General features: G+C 37.8%; 1 protein-coding gene across 1 annotated transcript in view; it reads left to right on the top strand.

Moving 5' to 3' along the window:
* The window catches only part of LOC123774198 (uncharacterized), a 34905-nt gene extending 19464 nt beyond the window's left edge, over positions 1 to 15441 (top strand). The window contains exons 6-10 of the mRNA XM_069325212.1: positions 9071 to 9231; positions 9516 to 9711; positions 10239 to 10474; positions 11194 to 11372; positions 15350 to 15441. Of these exons, the coding sequence (XP_069181313.1) occupies positions 9071 to 9123 (53 nt within the window). The 3' untranslated portion in view covers positions 9124 to 9231; positions 9516 to 9711; positions 10239 to 10474; positions 11194 to 11372; positions 15350 to 15441. The remainder of the gene's footprint in view (positions 1 to 9070; positions 9232 to 9515; positions 9712 to 10238; positions 10475 to 11193; positions 11373 to 15349) is intronic.
* Positions 15442 to 17176: the final 1735 nt, after the last annotated feature.

Genomic DNA, 17176 nt, shown 5'->3' with positions numbered 1-17176 from the left:
CCTTCTTATGATGTCTTCGATGAAACCATTGGAGAAGCCGTTATTGACTAGAACCTGCCTTACCCTACAGAGTTCTTCGTCGACTTGCTTCCATTCTGAGCTGTGGCTGAGAGCACGGTCGACGTATGCGTTAACAACACTCCTCTTGTACCTGTCAGGGCAGTCGCTGTTGGCATTTAGGCACATTCCTATGTTTGTTTCCTTTGTGTAGACTGCAGTGTGGAAACCTCCGCCCTTTTCCATGACTGTTACATCTAGAAAAGGCAGCTTCCCATCCTTTTCCGTCTCGTAAGTGAAACGCAGCACGGAACTCTGCTCAAATGCCTCCTTCAGCTCCTGCAGATGTCTGACATCAGGTACCTGTGTAAAAATGTCGTCAACATACCTGCAGTATATGGCCGGTTTCAAGTTCATGTCGACTAAGACTTTTTGCTCGATGGTACCCATGTAGAAGTTTGCAAACAGGACACCTAGGGGAGAACCCATAGCGACCCCATCTACTTGCTTATACATGTGCCCATCCGGGCTCAAGAAGGGTGCCTCTTTAGTACAAGCTTGGAGTAGTTTCCTCAGAATACTTTCTGGCATGTCAAGAGGAGTACAGGCTGGATCACGATACACTCTGTCGGCTATCATTCCGATTGTCTCGTCCACAGGTACGTTGGTAAACAGCGATTCTACGTCCAACGAGGATCTTATCCCTGTGGCCCGTGCGCCCCGCAGTAAGTCCACAAATTCCTTTGGAGACTTCAGGCTGAAGGCGCAAGGAACATAAGGAGTCAGCAGGCCGTTGAGTCGCTTCGCCAATCTGTACGTGGGTGTGGGTATCTGGCTAATGATTGGCCGAAGTGGGTTTCCAGGCTTGTGCGTCTTGACATTTCCATACGCATATCCAGGTTTATATTCCCCAATGATCTTTGGCAGGTGGAGTCCGGATTTCTTGGCGTTCACAGTTTCGATCAGTTTGTTGACCTTTGCTTTTAATTCGGCTGTAGTGTCCTTCGTTACCCTTTGGAACTTAGTTTGGTCAGAGAGTATGATGTTCATTTTCGCCAGATATTCGTCTTTTTTAAGAATGACATATATTGGCGACTTGTCACCTCTCCTGACAACTATCTCCTTGTTCTCACGAAGGCTTTTAGCTGCCGCTCTAAGCTCGGGGGACAGTATGGTGCTTCTGTAGTTGCCTCGATTCTTTCCTCCTTCTGCAATAAGTTCTGCTTGTAAGGTATCTTTGGTAGTGACCTTCTTTTGTGTCTCGAGGTCGAATATGTCGTCCAACAGAATTTCCAACTCCACTTTCCGGGCCATTTCACTCGGTCTGGACATAACATGACAGTTTATGCCCAGATTTAGGAGAGTGACTTGGTCCTCAGTGAGGTTAATTCCTGCAAGGTTCAGGAAGCCATCTCTTGGTCGTGGAATTGCCATAGGTCCTCCATATAATGTTGTTAGTTTCTTGATAATCCTTGTTTCAGTGCTGAGGTGATGTTGGTCTGTGAGGATGTCGAGGTGTTGTTCAATGCGGGTACGGATACTATGGTCGATGTTGCTATTTCTCCACTCGTTTGTAGCATGAAGTAGTTGCGTTTTTTTGTCTTTGATTTCATTCTCTGCCTTGTATATCTGATCACGAATCAGATCCTGGCGATATTTTATCGTGAAGGCTTGATTCCTTGCTGCTGGGTCGTGCACTTTAACATTAGTATATTTTGGTAGCAGTCTTTCCTGTAGACATATTTTATTAAATATGACCGAAAAAGTAAGATTAATAATTCTAACACGAATTTTCTCAATCTTTCGTACATTATGCTTCACTGTTGGAGGTAAATCAAAAATCACTTCTCCAAAATTCATTTTTATTTCTAGTCTGACGCGACACGGGCGCGTTTCGTAAAACTTATTACATTTTCAAAGACTTCACAAATACACAACTGATTAGAACTTGCGTTTCCCTGATTTTATATCTACATTTGAGTGAGGTGGGAAGGGTGATGTGGCATTACATTTGAGTAAGGTGGGAAGGATGATGTGGCATTTAGAGGATATTAATAGGGTATTAAAAGTATCAACACAAGACAGAACACGAAACAATGGATATTGAATAGAAGTGTTTGTAGAAAGCCTATTGGTCCATATTTCTTGATGCTTCTATATTGGAGCGGAGTCTTGAGGTGGGTAGAATATAGTTGTGCAATAATTGGCTGTTGATTGCTGGTGTTGACTTCTTGATGTGTAGTGCCTCGCAAACGTCGAGCCGCCTGCTATCGCTGTATCTATCGATGATTTCTGTGTTGTTTACTAGGATTTCTCTGGCGATGGTTTGGTTATGGGAAGAGATTATATGTTCCTTAATGGAGCCCTGTTGTTTATGCATCGTTAAACGCCTAGAAAGAGATGTTGTTGTCTTGCCTATATACTGGGTTTTTTGGAGCTTACAGTCCCCAAGTGGGCATTTGAAGGCATAGACGACGTTAGTCTCTTTTAAAGCGTTCTGTTTCGTGTCTGGAGAGTTTCTCATGAGTAGGCTGGCCGTTTTTCTGGTTTTATAGTAAATCGTCAGTTGTATCCTCTGATTTTTGTCTGTAGGGATAACGTTTCTATTAACAATATCTTTCAGGACCCTTTCCTCTGTTTTATGAGCTGTGGAAAAGAAGTTCCTGTAAAATAGTCTAATAGGGGGTAAAGGTGTTGTGTTAGTTGTCTCTTCGGAGGTTGCATGGCTTTTCACTTTCCTTCTTATGATGTCTTCGATGAAACCATTGGAGAAGCCGTTATTGACTAGAACCTGCCTTACCCTACAGAGTTCTTCGTCGACTTGCTTCCATTCTGAGCTGTGGCTGAGAGCACGGTCGACGTATGCGTTAACAACACTCCTCTTGTACCTGTCGGGGCAGTCGCTGTTGGCATTTAGGCACATTCCTATGTTTGTTTCCTTTGTGTAGACTGCAGTGTGGAAACCTCCGCCCTTTTCCATGACTGTTACATCTAGAAAAGGCAGCTTCCCATCCTTTTCCGTCTCGTAAGTGAAACGCAGCACGGAACTCTGCTCAAATGCCTCCTTCAGCTCCTGCAGATGTCTGACATCAGGTACCTGTGTAAAAATGTCGTCAACATACCTGCAGTATATGGCCGGTTTCAAGTTCATGTCGACTAAGACTTTTTGCTCGATGGTACCCATGTAGAAGTTTGCAAACAGGACACCTAGGGGAGAACCCATAGCGACCCCATCTACTTGCTTATACATGTGCCCATCCGGGCTCAAGAAGGGTGCCTCTTTAGTACAAGCTTGGAGTAGTTTCCTCAGAATACTTTCTGGCATGTCAAGAGGAGTACAGGCTGGATCACGATACACTCTGTCGGCTATCATTCCGATTGTCTCGTCCACAGGTACGTTGGTAAACAGCGATTCTACGTCCAACGAGGCTCTTATCCCTGTGGCCCGTGCGCCCCGCAGTAAGTCCACAAATTCCTTTGGAGACTTCAGGCTGAAGGCGCAAGGAACATAAGGAGTCAGCAGGCCGTTGAGTCGCTTCGCCAATCTGTACGTGGGTGTGGGTATCTGGCTAATGATTGGCCGAAGTGGGTTTCCAGGCTTGTGCGTCTTGACATTTCCATACGCATATCCAGGTTTATATTCCCCAATGATCTTTGGCAGGTGGAGTCCGGATTTCTTGGCGTTCACAGTTTCGATCAGTTTGTTGACCTTTGCTTTTAATTCGGCTGTAGTGTCCTTCGTTACCCTTTGGAACTTAGTTTGGTCAGAGAGTATGATGTTCATTTTCGCCAGATATTCGTCTTTTTTAAGAATGACATATATTGGCGACTTGTCACCTCTCCTGACAACTATCTCCTTGTTCTCACGAAGGCTTTTAGCTGCCGCTCTAAGCTCGGGGGACAGTATGGTGCTTCTGTAGTTGCCTCGATTCTTTCCTCCTTCTGCAATAAGTTCTGCTTGTAAGGTATCTTTGGTAGTGACCTTCTTTTGTGTCTCGAGGTCGAATATGTCGTCCAACAGAATTTCCAACTCCACTTTCCGGGCCATTTCACTCGGTCTGGACATAACATGACAGTTTATGCCCAGATTTAGGAGAGTGACTTGGTCCTCAGTGAGGTTAATTCCTGCAAGGTTCAGGAAGCCATCTCTTGGTCGTGGAATTGCCATAGGTCCTCCATATAATGTTGTTAGTTTCTTGATAATCCTTGTTTCAGTGCTGAGGTGATGTTGGTCTGTGAGGATGTCGAGGTGTTGTTCAATGCGGGTACGGATACTATGGTCGATGTTGCTATTTCTCCACTCGTTTGTAGCATGAAGTAGTTGCGTTTTTTTGTCTTTGATTTCATTCTCTGCCTTGTATATCTGATCACGAATCAGATCCTGGCGATATTTTATCGTGAAGGCTTGATTCCTTGCTGCTGGGTCGTGCACTTTAACATTAGTATATTTTGGTAGCAGTCTTTCCTGTAGACATATTTTATTAAATATGACCGAAAAAGTAAGATTAATAATTCTAACACGAATTTTCTCAATCTTTCGTACATTATGCTTCACTGTTGGAGGTAAATCAAAAATCACTTCTCCAAAATTCATTTTTATTTCTAGTCTGACGCGACACGGGCGCGTTTCGTAAAACTTATTACATTTTCAAAGACTTCACAAATACACAACTGATTAGAACTTGCGTTTCCCTGATTTTATATCTACATTTGAGTGAGGTGGGAAGGGTGATGTGGCATTACATTTGAGTAAGGTGGGAAGGATGATGTGGCATTTAGAGGATATTAATAGGGTATTAAAAGTATCAACACAAGACAGAACACGAAACAATGGATATTGAATAGAAGTGTTTGTAGAAAGCCTATTGGTCCATATTTCTTGATGCTTCTATATTGGAGCGGAGTCTTGAGGTGGGTAGAATATAGTTGTGCAATAATTGGCTGTTGATTGCTGGTGTTGACTTCTTGATGTGTAGTGCCTCGCAAACGTCGAGCCGCCTGCTATCGCTGTATCTATCGATGATTTCTGTGTTGTTTACTAGGATTTCTCTGGCGATGGTTTGGTTATGGGACTCCACCTGCCAAAGATCATTGGGGAATATAAACCTGGATATGCGTATGGAAATGTCAAGACGCACAAGCCTGGAAACCCACTTCGGCCAATCATTAGCCAGATACCCACACCCAGGTACAGATTGGCGAAGCGACTCAACGGCCTGCTGACTCCTTATGTTCCTTGCGCCTTCAGCCTGAAGTCTCCAAAGGAATTTGTGGACTTACTGCGGGGCGCACGGGCCACAGGGATAAGATCCTCGTTGGACGTAGAATCGCTGTTTACCAACGTACCTGTGGACGAGACAATCGGAATGATAGCCGACAGAGTGTATCGTGATCCAGCCTGTACTCCTCTTGACATGCCAGAAAGTATTCTGAGGAAACTACTCCAAGCTTGTACTAAAGAGGCACCCTTCTTGAGCCCGGATGGGCACATGTATAAGCAAGTAGATGGGGTCGCTATGGGTTCTCCCCTAGGTGTCCTGTTTGCAAACTTCTACATGGGTACCATCGAGCAAAAAGTCTTAGTCGACATGAACTTGAAACCGGCCATATACTGCAGGTATGTTGACGACATTTTTACACAGGTACCTGATGTCAGACATCTGCAGGAGCTGAAGGAGGCATTTGAGCAGAGTTCCGTGCTGCGTTTCACTTACGAGACGGAAAAGGATGGGAAGCTGCCTTTTCTAGATGTAACAGTCATGGAAAAGGGCGGAGGTTTCCACACTGCAGTCTACACAAAGGAAACAAACATAGGAATGTGCCTAAATGCCAACAGCGACTGCCCCGACAGGTACAAGAGGAGTGTTGTTAACGCATACGTCGACCGTGCTCTCAGCCACAGCTCAGAATGGAAGCAAGTCGACGAAGAACTCTGTAGGGTAAGGCAGGTTCTAGTCAATAACGGCTTCTCCAATGGTTTCATCGAAGACATCATAAGAAGGAAAGTGAAAAGCCATGCAACCTCCGAAGAGACAACTAACACAACACCTTTACCCCCTATTAGACTATTTTACAGGAACTTCTTTTCCACAGCTCATAAAACAGAGGAAAGGGTCCTGAAAGATATTGTTAATAGAAACGTTATCCCTACAGACAAAAATCAGAGGATACAACTGACGATTTACTATAAAACCAGAAAAACGGCCAGCCTACTCATGAGAAACTCTCCAGACACGAAACAGAACGCTTTAAAAGAGACTAACGTCGTCTATGCCTTCAAATGCCCACTTGGGGACTGTAAGCTCCAAAAAACCCAGTATATAGGCAAGACAACAACATCTCTTTCTAGGCGTTTAACGATGCATAAACAACAGGGCTCCATTAAGGAACATATAATCTCTTCCCATAACCAAACCATCGCCAGAGAAATCCTAGTAAACAACACAGAAATCATCGATAGATACAGCGATAGCAGGCGGCTCGACGTTTGCGAGGCACTACACATCAAGAAGTCAACACCAGCAATCAACAGCCAATTATTGCACAACTATATTCTACCCACCTCAAGACTCCGCTCCAATATAGAAGCATCAAGAAATATGGACCAATAGGCTTTCTACAAACACTTCTATTCAATATCCATTGTTTCGTGTTCTGTCTTGTGTTGATACTTTTAATACCCTATTAATATCCTCTAAATGCCACATCATCCTTCCCACCTTACTCAAATGTAATGCCACATCACCCTTCCCACCTCACTCAAATGTAGATATAAAATCAGGGAAACGCAAGTTCTAATCAGTTGTGTATTTGTGAAGTCTTTGAAAATGTAATAAGTTTTACGAAACGCGCCCGTGTCGCGTCAGACTAGAAATAAACATGAATTTTGGAGAAGTGATTTTTTATTTACCTCCAACAGTGAAGCATAATGTACGAAAGATTGAGAAAATTCGTGTTAGAATTATTAATCTTACTTTTTCGGTCATATTTAATAAAATATATATATATATATATATATATATATATATATATATATATATATATATTTTATTAAATATGACCGAAAAAGTAAGATTAATAATTCTAACACGAATTTTCTCAATCTTTCGTACATTATGCTTCACTGTTGGAGGTAAATCAAAAATCACTTCTCCAAAATTCATTTTTATTTCTAGTCTGACGCGACACGGGCGCGTTTCGTAAAACTTATTACATTTTCAAAGACTTCACAAATACACAACTGATTAGAACTTGCGTTTCCCTGATTTTATATCTACATTTGAGTGAGGTGGGAAGGGTGATGTGGCATTACATTTGAGTAAGGTGGGAAGGATGATGTGGCATTAGAGGATATTATGTAATGCCACATCACCCTTCCCACCTCACTCAAATGTAGATATAAAATCAGGGAAACGCAAGTTCTAATCAGTTGTGTATTTGTGAAGTCTTTGAAAATGTAATAAGTTTTACGAAACGCGCCCGTGTCGCGTCAGACTAGAAATAAACATGAATTTTGGAGAAGTGATTTTTGATTTACCTCCAACAGTGAAGCATAATGTACGAAAGATTGAGAAAATTCGTGTTAGAATTATTAATCTTACTTTTTCGGTCATATTTAATAAAATATATATATATATATATATATATATATATATATATATATATATATATATATATTTTATTAAATATGACCGAAAAAGTAAGATTAATAATTCTAACACGAATTTTCTCAATCTTTCGTACATTATGCTTCACTGTTGGAGGTAAATCAAAAATCACTTCTCCAAAATTCATTTTTATTTCTAGTCTGACGCGACACGGGCGCGTTTCGTAAAACTTATTACATTTTCAAAGACTTCACAAATACACAACTGATTAGAACTTGCGTTTCCCTGATTTTATATCTACATTTGAGTGAGGTGGGAAGGGTGATGTGGCATTACATTTGAGTAAGGTGGGAAGGATGATGTGGCATTAGAGGATATTAATAGGGTATTAAAAGTATCAACACAAGACAGAACACGAAACAATGGATATTGAATAGAAGTGTTTGTAGAAAGCCTATTGGTCCATATTTCTTGATGCTTCTATATTGGAGCGGAGTCTTGAGGTGACTCCGCTCCAATATAGAAGCATCAAGAAATATGGACCAATAGGCTTTCTACAAACACTTCTATTCAATATCCATTGTTTCGTGTTCTGTCTTGTGTTGATACTTTTAATACCCTATTAATATCCTCTAATGCCACATCATCCTTCCCACCTTACTCAAATGTAATGCCACATCACCCTTCCCACCTCACTCAAATGTAGATATAAAATCAGGGAAACGCAAGTTCTAATCAGTTGTGTATTTGTGAAGTCTTTGAAAATGTAATAAGTTTTACGAAACGCGCCCGTGTCGCGTCAGACTAGAAATAAAAATGAATTTTGGAGAAGTGATTTTTGATTTACCTCCAACAGTGAAGCATAATGTACGAAAGATTGAGAAAATTCGTGTTAGAATTATTAATCTTACTTTTTCGGTCATATTTAATAAAATATGTCTACAGGAAAGACTGCTACCAAAATATACTAATATATATATATATATATATATATATATATATATATATATATATATATATATATATATATATATATATATATATATATATATATATATAATATAATATCATATATGGCTATCCTCTCTGAAATTGCAGGGGAAAGGACTTGGGTCCTTGATGTATGTAGGGTGGATCATAGTAGGCTTAAGTTAAATGCCTTATAAAGACCCTTAGGCCATTTTCATAGTCATTCCTGATGCAAATGTCCTGTCAAGGGTGTATAGATAGATGAATAAATATGGTTGTAGATAAATGGATAAAGGGGTAATATTATAAACACATTTGTAAAAATATTATTATAAATTATAAATACTGTATATATATATATATAAAATTATTTAAATTTATATATAAAAATATTTTTGGTCAAAATATTGAATTATAGTTTGAGTGAAATTTAAAATAGCTAAAGAAGATAGTCTAAAAATCAGTGTAAGATTATAATTAAGGTATAATAATTTCAGCCGCTGCCGAACTTGCTGCAGAAATAAAAAAAAAATCCAAGAATCGCAAGTGAAGATTTCTCAATGGCAGCAAAGAAGAATGAAGGCTGAAATTTCTTGGGAAGAAAGTCGGTCAGTTCTATTTGAGCGGGAGGTGTGTAGGCACGCTGTTCCAGTTGAAGGTACATACACAATACTTATAAGCATATTGTCTATTTACATCAGCATATCAGTTTACATTAAACTTATTATATTTGCATTTTTTTTAGTTATATTTTTTGAATAGAGAGTGGATAATTCGTTTTAAATATACCTGAAGCATTTTATCACTAATGAAAAATGTTTATGTATACTTATAGACCATATTTTTTTCCTAATTCTGCATGATCTGAAACTGTACAGAAGTCTTTTTTGACAAAGATGCGATATTTTTGAACATATGTTTTCAAATATTTTCATTTGACAGACACCAAATGCTTCAAATGTAGGATTGAAGCCAGCATCAAATGTGAAGATTGTCATCGCCTATTCTGCTACCACTGTGATATGAAAAAAACATTTTTTAAACCCATTCCATGATAGGTTTTCCTGGGCCAGTGGATATTATGAAGCATTGCCACCAACTGTGACTGTTGACCTTAATGGGACATTTACTGACTGGCGTATGTATACCAAAAAATTCTTTACATATGAAAACTTTTCTTTTTACCAAGCTATTACAATATAAGTACCAAAATATTGAAAGAAAAAAATAAATAAATTTTTTACTCAATAAGCAATTCAATTTTTATGGCATTTGACTTACTGAATATTATTTAAATATGCAATCTGCTTAGTTTATTATTATTTTCTTATTCAGAATCTGTTGTGCCAGTTCCTGTGCCAAAAATTTCCTGTAACTGTAAAGACTATAACCTTAACATAAAGAGTTCTGACATCATGTGTACTTTCATAATGCTCTCAGGTATATTTGATTTAATACTAAGTTTGAACACATAAGTCTATGAGTATTTGCATCACTGAATATAGTAGCATCACTGAAGTTCTAGTGACGATACCCATACCCAAGCATGTGGACTTCAATCTTTGAGACACAAACATATCCATTCAGTGATGGAGATGAGTTTTACAAAAGATTCAAAATAAGCTGCTTTATTTTAGGAATAAATACTAAAACTAAGCTTTCTAGGCAGGTATGACCTTTATCTGCCCATATTTGAGTGTCAAGAGTGTGGATACAGCCTTCCTGCAGATGCTAAGATGATGTATGATGGTGGATACTTCTGCTCATCAGCCAGGAAAAGTAACACATTCTTCAGCACCAAACTCCTGAACAACTGGCATTTCCTTAAAAGGAACAGTCTAGGTTTATCAATGAAATCCTTGTTAATAGCGCTCCAAGCGCTTGGCTCTCGTAATGGAAGAGTAAGTATTTATTAATTTTATATATGTAATGTAAGTACCTGTATACATTAAACTGTATATATAATAATACATAAAAATATGAACCCACTCCACACATTCTCTTGTGCCACTTACATGTACAAAACCTTGTTCCTAAATGCACATCCTGATCTGAAACTCTTCCTTGATAGATGTAAAGGATCCCATAATCACCACACCAGAAATCAATATCTCTCTGATATCCCCCGAGTCAAACTAAATCTGAGCAAACTCTCTATGCAAATAAAGTAATTGGTTATTGCTCCTAATTGGTAAACTCTTTATTGAATTAAAAGCTGTCCAGCTGTTCAAAACATTATTCAAAAGTAAAACTAAAAAGCATTAATTTCATCCTTATAGTTTCCTACGTAGTTCTTCAAACTTGCACTGTTACTTGTGCTACCCACTCCCCCAATATATATGGCTGACTCATGCAACTTGCATGGCTTAGCCACATCTGGGCCTAGTGCTGGGAACTAGGTTCCCAGCACTACGCTGGGAACAAGGTTCCCAGTATTAGGCTGGGAACCAGGTTCCCAGTATTAGGCTGGGAACCAGGTTCCCAGTATTAGGCTGGGAACCAGGTTCCCAGTACTAGGCTGGGAACGTAGTTGTTCAATCTTGCACTATAACTTGCGCTACCCACTCCCCCAATATATGGGGCTAATCCATGCAAATTCTATATTCAGTATATATTTCAGGATGGTTGCATCAACTTTGAAGCTGCTAAAAGAACATTCCAGGAGTGGAGATTTACGCAGTATGAACTTGCAAATGTCCAAAGCTACAATAAGAACGTGTGCCCTGCTTGTCATACTAACCCATTTGCCATACATATTGATGGCAACAAAAAGTTATTCCCATATGAAAAAGTTGGAAGGTACAGCTCTTAAATAATTTTCCTTTTGTAAGATAAATTTTTATTTTCAACAATTAATACATTTCTATTAGGGCAACTTATATATCACAATACATTTATTTATTTATTTATTTATTTATGCATATACAAGAATGTACATAAGGAATGTGAGGATACAAATATGGTAATTACAGTCTTGTAAAGCCTGTAATTAATTAATTTCTGGTGTGATGATAATGGGTCCTATTACATCTGTCCAGGGAGAGTTTCAGAGCATGGTTTGCATTTAAGAACAGGGTTTTGTAAATGTAGTTGACACAAGAGAATGTGTGGAGGGAGTTAATATTTAGCAAGTTTAGGGATTTAAACAAGGGAGCTGAGTGTTGTCTGAAAGCCGAGTTAGTTATCATTCTGATAGCAGATTTTTGCTGTGTGATGATGGGCTTAAGGTGGTTTGCAGTGGTAGACCCCCATGCACAGATACCATAATTAAGATAGGGGTAAATTAGTGCATAATATAGTGAGAGGAGAGCAGAGTTAGGAACATAATATCTGATTTTGGAGAGTATACCAACTGTCTTAGAGACTTTCTTAGTTATGTGTTGAATGTGGGTGCTGAAGTTGAGTCTCTTGTCTAGGAATAGGCCAAGAAACTTGCCATCATCTTTATTACTGATGTTAATGTTGTCTATCTGTAGCTGAATTGCATTTGATGATTTGCTTCCAAATAAGATGTAGTAAGTCTTTTCGATGTTTAATGTTAGTTTGTTCGTTGACATCCATAAGTGGACTTTTTTTAATTCATTATTCACAACATTATTTAGTGTATGTGGGTTGAGGTTTGAATAGATAAGAGTAGTATCGTCAGCAAACAGTATAGGTTTGAGAATATTAGAGACATTAGGCAGATCGTTTATATATATAAGAAATAGAAGAGGTCCTAAGATGCTGCCCTGTGGCACTCCAACGGTAATTGGTAGAGTGGACGAAGTTGTATCATTGATGGTTACATATTGGTGTCTGTCACTAAGATAGGATCGGATGTAGTCAAGGGCAAGGCCTCGGATTCCATAATGCTGGAGTTTAAGTAAGAGGTAGTTGTGATTAACAGTATCAAAGGCTTTTCTTAGGTCAATGAAGAGTCCAATCGGAAACTCATTTTTGTCAAGGGCTGAGTAGATAACGTCAAGGAGACTAATGATTGCATCGTTGGTGCTCTTTTGGGACCGGAAGCCAAACTGGCAGGGGCTGAGTATGTCGAATTTTACGAGGTAGGAATAGAGCTGTTTGTAAATAATTTTTTCAAATATTTTTGATAGAATGGTTAGATTTGATATTGGTCTATAATTGTTTATGTCCGCCGGATTGCCTCCTTTATGGACTGGCGTTACTCTTGCTTTTTTGAGGATATCAGGGAAGGTGTGACACTCTATAGATTTGTTGAACAGTAGTGCTATGGGTGGGGCAAGGGCATGGGAGGCCCTCTTGTACACAATGGACGGAATTTCACTGGTGTTCCCTGCCTTGGTTTTTAGAGAGTGTATGATGGACACAACATCTGCCGGGCTGATTGGTGAAAGGAGAAGAGAGTTTGGATAGCTGCCTGAGAGATATGTGTTAATATGTGTCTGAGTCTGTGGGATTTTACTGGCAAGATTAGCACCAACCGATGAAAAGAAACTATTAAATTCATTTGCCATTTCTAAATCAGTTGACGGTATATCCCCATCCTTGTAGAGTTTTATTTGGTTATGTGAGTGTTGCTTAGTTCCTAGGATACTAGAGATAGTTTTCCAAGTGTTTTTCATGTTGCCTTTTGCTTCATTGAATCTATTCACATAATATGCAAGTTTTGCCTTTCTTATGATACTGGTAAGCATTGATGAGTACCTTTTAGCTACTTCCTTTGAAACTAGGCCAATCCTAACTTTCTTCTCATATTCATGTTTCTTGTTGATTGAGTTGAGAATGCCACTTGTGAGCCATGGATTGTTTAATCTTTTGTCAGTTACTTGCTTTGTAAGAAGGGGACAATGAAGGTTGTAGAGGCTTAGAGTTTTGGAGAGGAAGAGGTTAGCTAATGAATTTATATCATGGGTATTATTGAATTCAGAATCCCAGTTAATATTGTAAAGTGCCTCTGTAAGATTGTCTAAAGCTGATTCACTGTGTAGCCTAAATGAAAGTTTCTTGCTTTTTGGTGGTGTTATGTCCATGTTCGCTATGAGAAAGGTAGGATAGTGGTCAGTTGTTCTGTCGTAGATTATACCAGATACAAGGGGAGCTGTTATGTTTGTCCATATGTGGTCCAAGGTAGTGGCTGATGTTTGAGTGACTCGGGTAGGTTTGGTGATAGTGGGGATTAGCATACAGGAGTTCATGCTGTTAAGGAAATAGTCAACTTGAGAGCAATTTTGTTGACCCAGGTCAATATTAAAGTCTCCTCCCAGAATGATGTGGTTTTTGTTGAGATTGTTGTTTATAATAAGATTCCTTAGGTTGTCTGAGAAAGAAGCTATGTTAGTATTAGGAAATCTATAGATGGCTCCAATAGTCAAAAGAGGATTTAAGGGATTTAATTGTAAACTGAGCAAAAGTATATTCACAGTAGTCATCTCTGTCACTAATAACACTGTTGCAGATAAATGTATCTCGGTAATATATAGCTGTGCCACCACCTTTTTTATTAGGCCTACAGTTATGAATGGCTTTATAACCAGCTAAGTTGTAGAGTTGGGTATAGTCTTTATTTAGCCAAGTTTCTGTTAAAATAATGAACGATAGGTTAGTACCTATTGCTGTGAGTAGTGCATTTAAATCGTCAAAATGTTTACCAAGTGATCTAACATTTTGGTTATAAACTGATAGATAGGTGCTATTTTGGAGTTTGTTTTTAGCCTGGTGTGCTGTGAAATACTTGCAATAATGATGATCAATGTGCTGGTTGGTATAGATATGAGACAGAAGATTTTGATCAGGATCAATATCAGTGTGCATAGAGATGCAGAGGGATCACGATACAAGATACACGATAAAGCAAAACACAAGAATAAGAGCAGATACAATAAAATAGTAACAATTTAGAAGTAAAATAAAGATCCAATAGATAGCCAGGGAGGACACAGAAGTTACATAAAATAAAACACAAAAAATCAGTAGAGACTGACAATATAAATGTAAAATAAAAAATAATAAGAAAAATAATAATCATAAAAAAAAATGATCTTGAAGATAATTAGCTTAGTAATGGTTAATTAACAGGGTAATAAAAAGCCCTAGGTTTAGTGACAAGGGGATTAACTAAGAACAAATAATTAAGAGTATAAAACAGGCAAAGATGACAAACAAAAAATAAAGTAAAAATTAAAATAAAAATAAAAATAAACACCTTTGGAAAGGAAAGGCAGAGCTTAAGTACACTTTGGTTGTATGTGAGACTACAGATTATGTTCTGGTTATTCAGCTGATATCCCACTGTCATCCAGGAAAGAAGTGAGGTGTGCTTCAGTGGTTATGACATAAGTTTTTCCAGAGTCAGTCTTCCTAGCTATTATTTTACCATCGCGCACAAAACAATGTTTAATAGCAGTGGATCTATTGCGAATTCCACGTAGTTTAAATAAGAGATTTTGTCTGAATCTGGTAAGACATTCGTTCACATAAACCTTGGATTTCATAGCGACTGCAGCAGTGATAAGGTCTGACTTGCGGGAGCAGCTATCTAACTTCACGCGTATCCTTCTGTTGTTTGCACCAGATGATTTGGTTCCCACTCTATAAGCTGACTTAATGTCTCTTGCTTCGATTGAATAATTCAACTTAGCACGTAATTCCTGGATCACATTATTCGTTATGTAAATATATCAATATCTGAAAAATTCTTACATGCAATACATAATAGCGTTATTCATGTATTACAACATTAAGTAATATATATTTACACAATCATCAAAATTGAAAACAAATCAATGTAAATACTGTCATTTTGTTTCTTTCAGAGGATTGAGGGAATCATATTATTCAGAGTGTCTTTGCTGCTGACAATGATGTGACTAATCACCTTAACCATATAGAGAGCTTAAAAACAAAGGTAAATATTATGTATACAGACTTTGTAAACTGTACATAGATTTTATATTTTTATTTATATATACAAGACTTTTTACATTCTTGTACAGCCACTAGCACGCATAGTGTTTCAAGCAAGTCGTTAATCCTATGTTCCCCAGAATATGACCCCATCAAATCCATTAACAACCAGGTACCCATTTTACTGTTGGGTAAACAGGGGGAGGGGGCCATAGTTAAGGGTTAATGCCCAGTAAATCTTCCAAGGCCAGGATACAAACCCAGGACAAAGCGCTCGCGAAACGCCAGGCGAGTGTCTTAACCCACTACACCATTGGGAAAAGACAGTCATGATGTCTTACAGTTTACAGAGTTAATATATATTATAACAAGTAGTTAGGTTTTTTTAACCCACAGGCAAGTCAACCAGTAAAACATAGAGTACTCAACGTTTGTCAAGAGCTACATGCACCATATAAATGGTGATTTTTGGGGTCTGAAGCCATATTGATTAAGATGCTATATTTCTGTTGGTCTATATCACTTTTATATAACCCATCAGGTTAGGTTCTTTTCATTATTTATTATATATTTTATATATACTGTATTTATATAATATATATATATATATATATATATATATATATATATATATATATATATATATATATATATATATATATATATATATATATATATATATATATATAAATATATATATATATATATATATATATATATATATATATATATATATATATATATATATATATATATATGATATAAATATATAATATATATGATATATATATATATATATATAATATATATCATTTATATTTGATTTGCAGAACAGCCAAAATTGTGGTGTCTCGTTGTGGAAACGAACCGTATACACACAAATCCCTGGACCAGACTGGCATAAGCCTTGCATCATGCCGGCATGGTGTAATTCTCAAAATGTGCAATATGACTCGTGGTGAGGTTTTTGGCTATGCACACTTATCTCCATATAAATTACTTCAAAAGTGCCAAGTACATCTGCCAGGACATCATATGTCAGTACTGGCCATGGGCCCTGAAAATTCAAGAAAAAAATAAGAAATTCACCCTACTGGAGACAAAGCCGTTCCTAGGTGTTTTGCATGCAAAAGCACATGCATGGTATTGCCAGGTAAATAATTATCATTTGTCAAAATAACGGGTATAACTGTAAAGTTATTTTAGGGTTAAAAAGCTATTAATCAGAATAAAGTATTTAGTCATAATTAAATTTTTGAGCAATCGACTAATATTCTTTCCTTGTAATTATTTTACAGTGTGTTACATCTTAATTATAGGTCTTGTATGGAGGACGCTGGCAGCACGGAAGTGGTTTGACCACAGGTGAAGAAACCGAGCAAATTTTCAGCTATATGTCGCGGTACAACAGTACCACCAAAAACATGTTGAAAGCCGGTTAGTTTATAGTGCATTGTTACAATGAGGAAGGTATAATCTATTAAAACTTGTTAGTGATATTTATTATGTGTAATGAAGATGACTTCAGTAACTAGCAACACCTGGTGTCACCCTACAACTTTGTGTATATGAATTGGATTTGATTAATATAGCAAGTAAATTATAGATAGTTCAAAAATAAAAATAACATTTACTGCCATTAAACAGCCTTCATCAGCAGTTAGGCTCGTAAGGATTGTTTTTTTTTGTAATATCAAATATTAAATAAAAATTGCAACATTTATTATACTAACAGA

The sequence above is a fragment of the Procambarus clarkii genome, chromosome 15, assembly GCF_040958095.1.
Source record: "Procambarus clarkii isolate CNS0578487 chromosome 15, FALCON_Pclarkii_2.0, whole genome shotgun sequence".
NCBI classification, from domain to species: domain Eukaryota; kingdom Metazoa; phylum Arthropoda; class Malacostraca; order Decapoda; family Cambaridae; genus Procambarus; species Procambarus clarkii.
The sequence above is the reverse complement of the archived record's forward strand: the minus strand, read 5'-3'. Positions and strand labels throughout refer to the sequence as shown.